This window comes from Halteromyces radiatus (assembly GCF_025201355.1).
Source record: "Halteromyces radiatus strain CBS 162.75 chromosome Unknown BX664scaffold_10, whole genome shotgun sequence".
In the NCBI taxonomy this organism is placed as follows: Eukaryota; Fungi; Mucoromycota; class Mucoromycetes; order Mucorales; family Cunninghamellaceae; genus Halteromyces; species Halteromyces radiatus.
Genome location: NW_026251696.1, coordinates 201,264 through 214,624, shown reverse-complemented (window position 1 = coordinate 214,624; position 13,361 = coordinate 201,264). Strand labels below are relative to the sequence as shown.

The 13,361-nt window shown below is 35.5% G+C and overlaps 3 protein-coding genes across 3 annotated transcripts; all 3 read right to left on the bottom strand.

Annotated features, from left to right (window-relative positions):
• Nucleotides 1-481: 481 nt before the first annotated feature.
• Nucleotides 482-7,843, bottom strand: BX664DRAFT_362273 (acetyl-CoA carboxylase). The gene is made up of 4 exons (XM_051548301.1): nucleotides 7,576-7,843; nucleotides 7,166-7,514; nucleotides 5,327-7,070; nucleotides 482-5,251 (listed from the first exon to the last, which is right to left on the bottom strand). The coding sequence occupies exons 1-4, from the start codon at nucleotides 7,610-7,612 to the stop codon at nucleotides 722-724; spliced, it is 6,660 nt and encodes a 2,219-aa protein (XP_051396215.1). The 5' UTR covers nucleotides 7,613-7,843; the 3' UTR covers nucleotides 482-721.
• Nucleotides 7,844-9,473: 1,630 nt separating this feature from the next.
• BX664DRAFT_247613 (uncharacterized protein) lies at nucleotides 9,474-9,820 on the bottom strand (the record flags this gene model as incomplete). Its single annotated transcript, XM_051540262.1, has 2 exons — nucleotides 9,474-9,545; nucleotides 9,653-9,820. Coding segments are annotated over 2 exons (240 nt in total), but the record flags the coding sequence as incomplete, so codon positions are not given.
• A 2,245-nt stretch (nucleotides 9,821-12,065) lies between these two features.
• Nucleotides 12,066-13,314, bottom strand: BX664DRAFT_342501 (uncharacterized protein). Its single transcript, XM_051547157.1, has 2 exons — nucleotides 12,719-13,314; nucleotides 12,066-12,633 (listed from the first exon to the last, which is right to left on the bottom strand). Exons 1-2 carry the CDS (start codon nucleotides 13,245-13,247, stop codon nucleotides 12,131-12,133), a joined length of 1,032 nt encoding a protein of 343 aa, XP_051396213.1. The 5' UTR covers nucleotides 13,248-13,314; the 3' UTR covers nucleotides 12,066-12,130.
• Between the last annotated feature and the right edge of the window lie 47 nt (nucleotides 13,315-13,361).

The following is a 13,361-nucleotide window of genomic DNA, read 5'->3' as shown; positions in this document are numbered from 1 at the left end:
GAGAGGGGCGCGCTTATTCGCTCAAGCCTATCCCCCCCCTTTTTTTTCAGTTGATCATTATTAATGATTGGAAATAAGTTTGCTTTACAACAATATCAATACAACTGTTTGATCTAAATGTTTACAAATGGTAGATAGGTTTTTTTTTTTTTTTTTTCAGTTGATCATTATTAATGATTGGAAAAAAGTTGTTTTACAACAATATGAAAAACCTACTGTTTGATCTAAATGTTTACCAATGGTAGATAGGCTTTCTTTTTTTTTTTTTTTTGATCTAAAATATACCATATACATTCTTTATCATAGATACAAACTTTATTTCTTTTTTTATGCCACCTGGCGGATAAATTCGATTCTTGAGATTCATCATGGATCGACAAATAGTGGAACAAGTATTTCACCCTTTTATTATAAATCAAAAAAAATCATGTGGACATTCGGTCATCTATGTCAACCATCCCGATGTGAGAACTATACTTCTAATAAAAGTGATCATTTGAAGTCTCTCTTTAAACATAACCAAAAAAAAAAAAAATAAGATTGATAATATTGTTTATTTCATATGTATATATAGAATGATAAAAGGGATGTACAAAAAAAAAAAAAGACGATATAATGTAAAACAATAATAAAATGAATAAAAAAAAGAAAGTAGATGGGTAAGATAGGAGAAAGTGTGTTTGTTGAATGATTAAGATATATATAAGTGAGGAATCATAACTTAGAATCGAGTGGCCAATTTCCTTAATACTTCTTTACGTTCTTCTAAACTCATTCCTTCCACTAATTTGCTAAATCCTTCAATGACAGCTTCTTGATCCACAGCACCCAATAATACAACTTGTTCCTTGAGAGCTTCAGACTTGAGTTTGGCAATACGTTGTTCAATCAGATCACCTCGCTTTTCAAACCAATCAGCCACAGCTTGATCATCCGTTTCAAATCCACTATCGTTGTTATCAGCTTGGAACCATTGTTGTATAGCAGCTTGCATTTGCTTGCGAGTCAATCGGTTATTGGCATCCATCATCTTACGGAACGTGTATTCTTCTTGCAATCGACGACGCACACGCCAGTAGAAGTAATGTCGAGAGTAACGCCATTCCAAAGGTTTACGAATCACACCCTTGGCTTGCATACGTCCTGCGCGATCATGTAAATCAGCAAATTGAATGGCGATTTGTTGATATACTGGTAAGAGTTCTTGTTCTCGAGCTTCCACTAAACGTTTGATTTCCGCCTTCTTTTCATCATCATCCCCTGAATGTTCTGTCAATTGTCGTTTCAAATCAGCGTAGGTAGGATCCAAACGTTCCATCGTAGCTAAAAGTTGAGGTCGACGATATTTGATTTCTACAATACCTTCAGGTTCCAATACACCACCACGAGCTTGTACATCAGCATACATTTCCATATAATCTTCATTGATCGTAGGATCCACCACAACCCAAGCACCACCACGAAGTTCACCGTTGGGTACCACATACACAAACACAGGTTGTTTGTAATTACTAAGAGCATCCACAATTTGAGCACCATATTTGAGTACTTCATGATACATATCACGTTGACCACCAGAGAAACCACGCCAGTTGGCAAAAATCATCAAAGGCAATTGTTCACCCTTGTTGAAATCATTGATGGCTTGAGCAGTCTTGTAAGCAGAGTTGGGGAACCACACACCACCAGCTTCCATAAATACTTGTTCTTGGGAATCAGCATTGGCAGGATCAGCAGGTACAATATTTTCCACCGTACGTGTTTCTACAGCAACAACACCCATGGGAATACCACCAAGACGAGCACGTCCAACAACAACCGTACGAGCCCAACCACTAAGAGTTTCCACAAAAGAGCCATGATCGAAGAATCCACTGAGCCATTTACCATTTTCATTCTTACCAGCCAAGAAGAAGCGAGGATCAGAAGGACCCTTAGGAGGCATGTATTCGATTTCACGATCAACAGGATCAGAGCCAACACGCATAGTAACAGGAGCACCACGATATTCAGGAACATAAGATAACCATTGTACAATCTTAACAATACCTTCCAAATCATTTTCTGCTGTCAGATGAGATACACCATTCTTGTACATAATTTGAGTACCACCAAGTTGCAAATTAGAAGTATAAACTTCACGACCAAGTACTTTGTTCAAAGCAGGAGCACCTGTCAAGATGATGGGTTGACCTTCATTTTGAATAGTGCGTTGACCAAGACGAACCAAATAAGCACCAATACCAACAGAGCGACAGGTCACCAAAGTGATAGTGAAGATATCATCATAAGCACGAGATGTAGCACCAGCAATCAATCCAGATCCACGCAAATTTTCCACACCTAATCCATCAGTATGTCCAATCACATCAGTAATACGGAATCGCTTTTCACCATCTTCTTCAATTTCTTCCACAAGCACACTCTTTGCATCCCCACTACGAACAATATTATCGTATTCATCAGGTAAAAGATAGAGATACTTGAATCCTTGAGATGGACTGGCATCATCCTTCCAGGCAGCACGGAAACGACTGATTAATTCATCGGCAAGACCAATACGAGCACCAGAATTGGCTGAAAGATAGACACGAGGAAGACCCAATTGACGAGCATATTCAGAAGCCTTGTAGAAAACCATATCTTCTTGTACACCAAAGGAACCAATCTTGAAAGTAATATCGTTGGCAATAGCTACTACTCGGCGACCACGAGGATAATCAGGAGTACGAAGAGTCAATAACCAGGCAACCATACCAACAGTGTTTGTACCAGGAGCACGATCCACTTCTTGAAGTGTATTATCTTCATCCAATACTAATTCCTTGGCTTCCACCACTTGACTAGGTAATTTGAGAGTAGGATCGGTCTTCATAGCTTGAGCCCATTGATTATGAATGGCTTGACGGAAAAGTTCAGGGAAATCGTAAACATAAGTCGTACCCATGAGATGAGCCTTGTAACGTCGAGGTTGTAACCATTCTTTGGTAGGATGAGGAGTAGACAAAGGTTGCATATGCATTGAGCCAGGAATCTTACCAACAGATTTGAGGACCCATCCATTCTTTTCTGTCTTGACTTCTTGATATACATCCACCTTGAGAATGAATCCAGACACATTATCCACAGTGAAACGTAAAGGAATAATAGGTGCATCAGGTCGCTTGGATTGAACGTTGAATCGAATTTCTGCACCAGTGACACGTAACTTCCATAATCGTTTTCCATGACGATCGACAAAGTCCTTGAGAGCATGTTCGACTTCATCAGCTTCAATGGCAAAAGTAGGAATAAAGTTGATGAAGAGATGGTTGCAATCAGAGTTCTTGTATTCATGGCTAACAATTTCCAAAGTATCCAAAATGTCGTTCAATAATCGATCACTTTCAGAAATAAGATAATCAGCAGTACGCATGGAATTCTTGACACGACCAGGACGAACCAAGGCACGGATAAAGAATCGACAATCAGAGGGATTTTCCTTGGCAACGGCGTAGTATACATGCATTTGACGATTTTCAATGAAGCAAGGTTTGATATCAAAGTTGGACAAACGAGCTAATTCCAATTGGTAAGCCATGGCAGGTTCAATATGTCGAATGGTTTCATCTTCCAAGTAATCTTGACGTTCACGGAAGGTATAATAATCAGGCCATTGGTTTGCACGGCACACCACCACAGTAATACGACGAAGATTGGCCTTACGGAATTCAGCAGTATGAGCACTGATCAAACTGGCAATCTTGGGTCTCCAATAATTAGCACCATCCACATCATTGGCATCAGCACGAACAGCAATATTCAAAATATTTTCCATACGTTCTTCCTTTCCTTGATTACCCCTGTTGATCATCATGGGTGGTAAAGGTTCTTCTTCAAAAGCAGATAGAATACGAGGTAATTCAGCTTGCAGATCATCCAAAGATTGAACAGCAGTCATGGCACCAGTACGGATAGGTTCTTCTTCAGTCTTGTTGAGCAAAAAGGTCAAATCAGAATAAGAAGCAATACGCTTGTTGGAATCACCAGAACCAATGGCAGATTGAAGCAAGAACTTCCAAGCAACGATATAAGGCTTATGTTCCAAGTTGTAGGCAACATCCAAAATCTTGTAGGCATGATAAGATCGACGACAGTACACTTCCAAAGCGGCCAAGGCAATATAGCTATCATCATGGTAAAAGAAGTTGGGTAAGACATCAAACACGTTGAATTTTGTGTCAATCAAATCCTTGAAGGCATCATAGCTTGGCGTACGATATTCTGAACCACCACCATAAACACTTTCAGTAACAGATGATTTGAGGATATTGTACATTTGTGTTTGACGTTCCTCGTAAGAAGGTAATTGGCAAAGGATAAGATATTCACGGGCTTTGAGAGTCACCTTTTGAGTGGCACGGCTATCAATTTCAGAGAGACGTTTCAAAATAGGCATGAAACATTTGTCCAAGGCATCAGCAGAAGTAGAGGGATAAACAATGTCTAAAAGCATCAATACCAAATTGTTTTTGATGCTAACCTTGGCATGAGACAAAATGATACCAAGTACCTTTTCCAAATCATCCTTGTTCTGATCACGTAAGGTCAAGATCACTTCTTCTTCACGGCTTTGGCTACGGAAAAGTACTTCTACATCATAATATTGTTCCATCAAATCCACATATACGGCATATTCATGTTGTTTCAATCCATTGCTGTATCGGTTGGCGATATCGACAATAGGGGCAACAGCAGTCTTGTATGCATTTGCTTCGGATTGAGTTGTCAAGTTGTCACGAGCAAAAGATTCCACAAGTTGGTTGATTTCTTTGGCAGGGAACACCTTTTGAGCAGTGCTGGCTTGATCGACAAAAGAATGTAATTGTTGTTCCAAACGATTAGGGATACGACCAGATAAAACAGACATGACAGCAGTCATTTCAGAATAAGGAAGTTCGGGATCACGTAAAATAGTAGAAAGTTCCTTTACAACAGTTTGAATCAAAGCTTGATTGTCGTAACCTTGTAAAACATATTCCAAAACACTCTTGGTTGCACGGAAGCGTTGATGAGGTTTGTCACCAATGATATGAGGAGGACCATAATTAGGTACTTTACCAGTAAAAGGTAAAGCATGTTTGACACGACTAGGATCATCCAAAGATAGAATACCAATAATATCACCAGCTTCAAGAGTAGCACCTACTTGTTTAATGAATTGGACATGACCATCTTCAGTAGCAACCAAAGGCATATACATTTTCATAACCTAATTATAAATATACAAAAAAAAAAAAAATATATTAGTTCCATCCAATTCTTTTTTTTTTTTTTTTTTTTTTACCTCAATTTCAGCATAAGCTTCACCGGATTTGATATGATCACCATTTTCCAATAATAGACTAACAAGTTTACCAGGAGAAGGACTACGTAATTGAGTAGGATCACTTTCTTTTTCAAGAAGACAAGTCTTGCCATCAATCATCAAACGAGTAGCTTGAACTTCTTCACGGGAATAAGTGGTATGAGAACGACCATTCAAAGAAACCAAGAGACCACCATCAGAAAGATCACGAACACCCACTTGAGTCTTAGTACCATTCAAGTATAGAGTATAGATACCAGGAGCAGATCGAGTGACAGTAAAGTTGTATCGTACATTTTCATAAATAAAGTCTACAGTGAAGACGGTTTTCAATGATTCCTTGCTAGGTACTTGACCTTTTTCCAATGACACCTTATATTGTTGCCAACATTCAACTGAAGCCATATGAGCCTTAGTAACAGCACCACAGAATACAGCCAACATACTATCGGGACGTTCAGCCGTTAATTTCTTAGAAATCAACATATCCAACCAACCAGTATTGATAGTGTTATCGGCAAAATCAGGAGTTTCTAACAAACGGATGATGTATTCCACGGTAGTTCTAAAGTCACCACGAATAGACAATTCCTTCAAAGCAATGACCATGTTCTTTCTTGATTGTTGACGATTTTCACCATAGGCAAAGATGTGACCAAATTGAGAATCAGCGTATTCGTGCATAGCACCAGCAGAGACCACAGAGAAGTAACCCCAGACATTTGTACTTGATCGGAAATTGAGTTCTTGCATAATACCACCTGAGGGTTTGAACCCAGCATCGGGATTCTCGGCAGTAATACGGACAGCAATAACATGACCTTTGGGAACAGGACGACGATGACTTTGGAGAGAAGTAGGATTTTCAAGATCAAAATCAATTTCAGATGCACTATTAGGTTGAACGCCATATAATACACGAATATCACGAATACGATGTAAAGGAATACCCATAGCAATTTGAAGTTGAGCAGCAGGTAGATTGACACCAGAAACCATTTCAGTTGTAGGATGTTCGACTTGAAGACGAGGATTTAATTCCAAAAAGTAGAATTTTTCATCATAATGACTATAAAGATATTCCACGGTACCAGCAGAGACATAACCTACCAATTTACCAAGACGGACAGCAGCCTTTTCCATTTGTTCAAAAATATCAGACTTGGCAATAGTGACAGGAGCTTCTTCGATAATTTTTTGATGACGACGTTGTACTGAACAATCACGACCGAACAAACTGATAGCATTTCCGTATTGATCAGCCAATAATTGAACTTCCAAATGACGAGCATTTCCAGCCAATTTCATAATAAAGATAGGAGAACCCGGGATTTCACCTTGGACTTGATGGAAAGCTTGTTTGAATGTTGATGGATCATCCACCTTTCGAATACCTTTACCACCACCACCTTCAGATGCCTTGATCATAACAGGATAACCAATCTTTTCAGCAGAAATTAAACCTTCTTCAGCAGTTTTGACACAAGCAGAAGCATAAGCAGAATCAGGTACAACAACATGACCATTATGATCTAAAACAGTATCAGTAACTCCATCACCACTCCAACCCATAGTAGGTACTTGAGCACTTTGAGCAACAATAGTAGATGAAATCTTATCACCAAGAGATCTCATAGCTGAAGCAGGAGGACCAATAAAAAGACATTTGTATTTAGATTTTGCTAACATTTCAGGTAATCGAGGATTTTCAGAAGCATGTCCCCTAAAAAAAAAAAAAAAAAAAAAATTCAAAATAAAACATACTAGTTAGATTCACTAGATTATTTTCCCTTATATAAACTCCTTGTTTCAACTTACCAACCAGCCCATACAGCATGTACAGCAGTACGTTCAGCTACATCCACAATCAAGTCAACATTAGCGTAATTGTTGTTATTTGAACCACCAGGGACTTCGACATAATTATCAGCCATACGAATATATTCAGCATTAGCTTTTAAATCTTCAGGAGTAGCCATAACAGTGAATTCAATGGCGCGTTCATTGCCAAAGGTTTCATATGCCCATTTTCGAACTGAACGAATTTCTTTCATAGCTGCCATACCATTGTTAGCAATCAAGACTTTAGAAATAACAGTATGACCTTCATGAGCTTCAACAAACTCTTTGACAGGATCTTGAGGTGCCTTTTCCACAGAGTTTCCACCTATAATATAAAATAATATAAATTGGTTTTTTTTTATAATAATAATAATAAATATACTTACCCAAGAAATGACTTGGTAAACTTTTATGATCAACCATACGTATTATAAAAGTGTCGTGTCTATTTTAAGTTGAGATAGAATATGATTGATGAAGAGAATCAAAGTAGGAAGGTACAAGAAGAAAAAAAAAAGAAGTTTTGTATATCTCTTTTTTCTTTTTTTTTCTTTTAATGTATAAAAAGGAGTAGAGAGAGAAGGAGAAGAAGAAGAAAAAAAAAAGATATTCCTCTAGTTAAAGAGAATATAAAGAAATGGATACAAAATAGATAAAAAAAAAAAAAAAAAAAAAAGAAAAGAAAAGAAAAGGGAAAAAAAAAAACAAAAATTGGTAAGAAAACTATTGAACCCTTTCTGTTGGGTTTAAAGTTGTGATCACTGTTTAGACTGTAACAAAAAAAAAATTGTTGAGTGCGGAGTAGAATTTATTGATACCCAACCTATAAACACTTAAGAATTACCCCAACGACCTCTAAGGAAGCTGTAACTTGATAGGCTAATCAACAACATTTGCTTGGGGTCCAAGCGGTTAAAAAAATCCTTTTTATTTCTTCTATTTTATTAAAAGTGAGTTTTTGGGGAGAAAAAAAAAATATTTTTTATTTTCTTTTTTCTACAGGGGCGAAATGAAAATGTTGTCTGGTGAGCTTTTTATTATCTCCTTGATTTTCAACTTTTTTTTTTTTTGAATCATTCTGCTTACAACCAAGTAACAATCATTCATCATAAATGAACTAATATCAATCATCATTTCTTTTTTTTCTTTATTACAATAAATAAATAAACTATTTTATCATCAATATCATCAACATCCTTACTATCATCATCTTCCTCTAGTTCCTTTCTTTTGTTTATTATTATTATTATTATTATTATTTTTTATCAAGGTTTTCCATTGTGATTCATTTTAATAAAAATATATCCCCAAAAGATGGACTTTTGCATGAATAGTTGCACAAAAAGTCGGCCATCGGATGTGTAACCAATGGTTCAAACGCTGTCACTTTTTATAGTTGCAACTGATCAGTTCTGTTCCGAAGAATCTTGTATACTGTAAGCATAATCATGGAGTTTGAAACAAATCTATTGAGACAAAATAATAAGGAATATCATTGTGAAAGCAAATTAAAAATCATTAAATCATTTCTATCATATAGTTTTGGTCACAAAAAAAAGCCATTATCACATGTAATTTCATCCATCTATCATTCTTCATCATAAATCCTCCAATCATCATTTTCAAAAAAAAAAAAAGACAAAGTAATTAATTCTTTTATTGATTTTGGGATTGAATGACAGAAATAAGGGATAACATAGATATATATAAACAATCGATCGATCCTCCAATGTATCACAACCATCAAACCCAAGTAAAACTACAAACAAACAAAATAAAATAAAACACTAACTATATATACAAAAGGAATCATAATAATGTAAATAGATAAATAAGCATGAAAGGAGCGTAAAGAGAAAAAATAAAAAATAAAAAAGATAAAATAAAATAAAAAAATCATACAAAAAAAAAAGGAAGGATGGAATCAAGCCTAAGTCTACTATTGATAATTGATGGTATTAGTGGGAAATCCAGCGGCAGCAGCAGCAGCAGCAGCATGATGATGATGATGTTGTTGTTGTGAATGATGTTGTTGCTGTATTATATTTGAAGGATGAGGGGGTGGAGGAGGAGGTACACCTGTCATCCAATGATTTGACTGAGGATACAACACTGTTGGTAAAGGTGGAGGTGGAGGCAATGGATGATGAATCATAGATTGTGTTGGATGTGAAGTCATACCAGATGATAACGCATTAGATTGAGTATGAACATGGTCTTGTTGTTCTTGTTGCTGCTTTTGTTGTTGTGACACATTTTCTGACCCATTCTTTTTCTTATTGCCTTGACTTTCTCGTTTTTGTTTTCTCCACATCTTACGTAGTTCCTTAAATTCAGATGGATGTCTTTTTGGTCCCTATTGAAAAAAAAAAAATTAAAAATTAAAAAAAAAAAAAGTAAGTGAAAAATTCAAAACGTTACAGAAATGATAAACTTTGTTTTTTTTTTTTTGTTTATACTTACATGATCTTGCATCTGCACGTGCGCATTGAGATGATTCAAAGTACCATAAGATTTCGAGCATCCAATATAGTTACAATGATATAATCGTTCCACTTCATGATATTTACGTCTTGGTCGTTTCTTTTGATTAACACCAGGTAAAGATACAAAAGAAAATACTTTTTGACTTTGTTGTTCCACAGGAAATTGATCAAATGATGTAGGAGGTGATGGGAGATGCTGCTGATGATTTGCATGTTGAGGATGACCATATCTTCCTGATGATGATGATGATGGTTGTGTTCGCATGTGTTGATTATAAGTGGATGATGACGTTGCTGCAGGTGGCATGGCTGTGTGTGTGACATTAGCAGGAAATACAAGAGGACCAGAAGATGAAACCATATCAGTGGGCGTTGTAGTATTGTACGAAGATAATGTCATATAATAAGGATCCCCTGATGTTGAAGTTGTTGTGACTGAACCTGAAGAACGATAAAACATATCAGGATGATTTGAAGGCATTTTTGGATGAGATGGAACAGTTGGTGAATAAATAGTAGATGATCTAGAAGTAGTACTAGGTGTAGATGTACTAGAATTGGTTGTTATAGTTGAAGTAGTAGGTGTAGTTGTAGAAGAAGTAAGAGTAGGAGTGGGAGTACTACTTGTAGAATGAGTTTCACTAGTCTGCGAATAAGATCGTTCTGAAGGTGAGGTAGTACCAATTTGAGATGATCGTTGAGAGTTTTGTTGTTTTGAAGTAGGTAATAATTGAGATAGTGGAGGTAAAGAAGTAGTTGAAAAAGCGGCAACAGCTTCAGCCATTTCTTGTTCGACATTGGAAGAAGAAGAAGAAGAAGTCATTGAGATTGGTTGTTCACAATAAACTGAAGTTGATGTTGTTGGCATGAGTGGTTTTGGTTCTTGAAAGTAACCAGTAGAAGGATAAAAACCTGCAGCAGCAGCAGCGGCAGCAGCAGCAGCGGCGGCAGCAGCTTGTTGTTGATGCTGTGGGTGACCAGACATGAATTATATATAAAAAAAAAATAAAAATAAAAAAATAAAAAAAGACAAATGAAAATATAAAAAATATAAAACTTAAAAAAAAGATGAAAGAAAAGAGAAAAAGAAATAAAAAAAAAAAGATAGACAGATTCTAATGCTTCTATTCTTTTTTTCTCCTTTGATTCGTTCGGTAGGTGAAATAAAAAAAACAGGTTAGACTAAATAAGGTTTGGTGCGGGCAACCAGTCAATTTAATTGTATCCAATCAAAAACGATCTTCATTCCCCAGCCATCCAACTTCCGCAGATCCCTTTTTTCATACAAAACACCAAAAAAAGAGAGAAAAAGAATGTAACTATAGGATAAATGGGATTGTAAATTTTATTATTTTAATTAAAGAATTATATTTGATTTCTACCTTTTTTTTTTTTTTTTGTGTATTAAAATGATATATAATTTATTATTATTATTATTATTATTATTATTTTAAAAAAAAAAGATAGAAAACGACGTGATCATTATCATCATATGACGATATTGACTCTAACAATTATTATCAAAGGGTGATGGGAATTCCTATTAAAAAAGAAAAAAAAAATTATCATTATTTTTTTTTTTCTGTTTCGTCGATCTTTCACAAATGTTTATTCAAAGTCATCTATCGATCTTTTGGGTGGTAACCTTCCATTTTTCGTTTAGTTCGACATGAATTCTATGTGTGAAACATTCATTCCTTTTCTTGGCATTTTATACCACAAAATCTCGATCATACTACTTTTTTTTTTTTTTCTACTCTTACTATTTCCCGTCAAACCCGTTTTTCCACTTTATCTTTTTCTCTCTCTCTCTTTGTACAGAATCTAACTAATAAATAATAATAATAATAATCATAGATCATCATTTCATTTCAATCTTTTTTTTCCAGAAATAGATGATTTCGGATGATATTCCACAATGGCGGCGATTCAACCAAACTTTAAATTTTATTTAATGATGATGACCTACTTGAGTTTCATGAGTTTATTTTCCCTATTTGCTGACATTTCAATATCCTTTGTAGAATCATCAAATACAAAAAGTAAATCATAACACAATAATAATAATAATAAAGATTCATACTAATCTTCACATTTCTACAAATGTCATTTTTGTTCAAGTATTTTCGTTACACACACACACACATTCTCTCTCTCTCTCATTTTTGTAATGTACATGACGAAAATCAGTGTCATCCTTTTCTAATCCCGTTCGTACCAATTGTCCATATTCTATCTATCCATTTAAGTTTCGTTGCAGCCATATGTTGTAACCATTTGATCATTTTTTCACACAGTTTGATATTCCCTTCATCCTCTCCCCCCCTTTTCATCAATGGATCTAAAAAAGAAAGTTTTGATCTACGTTTATCAAAAAAGTAAAAAAAAAAAATTCATCAAAAAAAAAATTCTTTATTCATAAAAAAGAAGATCTATTGACTAAATTTAATCACACCTATTCACTATCATCGTCATCATCATCACTATCATCATCATCATCATCATCACTATCATCGTCATTTCTAGTTTCTAATCCTTCAATTCCATCCAAAGCATGATCGATAGCATTGTCTTCATCTGCTTGATTTTGTTTCCGTTCTTGTTTGAGTCGTAATTTTTCCAGAATATTTTTAGCTGTATTGAAGACACCATTTGTTGGAGCACCACATGCATAACATTTCGAAGATACTTTGTAGTTGTTGATTGCACATGATTCACAAAAGTAATGTTGACACTTGGTTACCACAGGATTTACAAATTCTTTTCGACATATCAGACAAGCAAAAGGAACTTCTTCATCTGATTCTTCATCCGATATAGCATATTGATCTTTCTTTCCACCACCAGTCTTATTCTTTTGTGCTTCTTCCCATTCCTTGTCCAATTCCCATCCGGATTTATAATCACCACGGTCGTGTAAAAAGATACAAGAATCACCATAACCACAGAATCCAGTTTCTATTTATCAAAAAAAAAAAGATTATCATATGTTAATCACTATTTGCTTTTTTTTATTTTTTTTATTCTACTCTATATGACTTACCTTTATAATCCTTACAAATATCTGGTTGATAATCGAAACGAGCAGTGACACGCAAATTGGCAGGTGCTTTTTGAGGACCGACTTGCATTTTACTATTCTTGACTTGTTTATTGTCTTGTGCTTTTCTCTTGGCTTTTCCTGCATTGATCGCACTTGTCATGGCATCTAAAGCTTCAGCATCAAGTTCATATTCTGTGGTATATCGTGTAGCATCATCCTTTTTCAGTGTGGCCGACCGATCTGCTTTGTATTGATCTCCAAATCCATTTTGATCATCTTCATCTTCTTCGATATCTTGCCGTCGTTGTCGTCGTCTTGTGCTTTGTACAAATGGGGTTTTGATTGTCTTGCGTTCTTTGGTAATCACTTCAGATACAATGTCATCGTCGTCATCATCCTGTCGTTGTATACTTGTGCTGCGATCAGGTGATTTTTGTCTTTTCCGGATATTCTTTGTCGTCCTTTTCTTGAAAAAAGGCACTTTGTCTGTACTTGAAGATAATAATTCTTGTCCTGGATGATCAGACATGATATTGTTAGTTTTTAATTAATACCACAAAGAGAAAAAGAAGAAGAAAAATAAATAAATAAATAAAATAAATAAATAAGAGAAACAAGAAAAAAAACACAAAAGTAAGCCGAA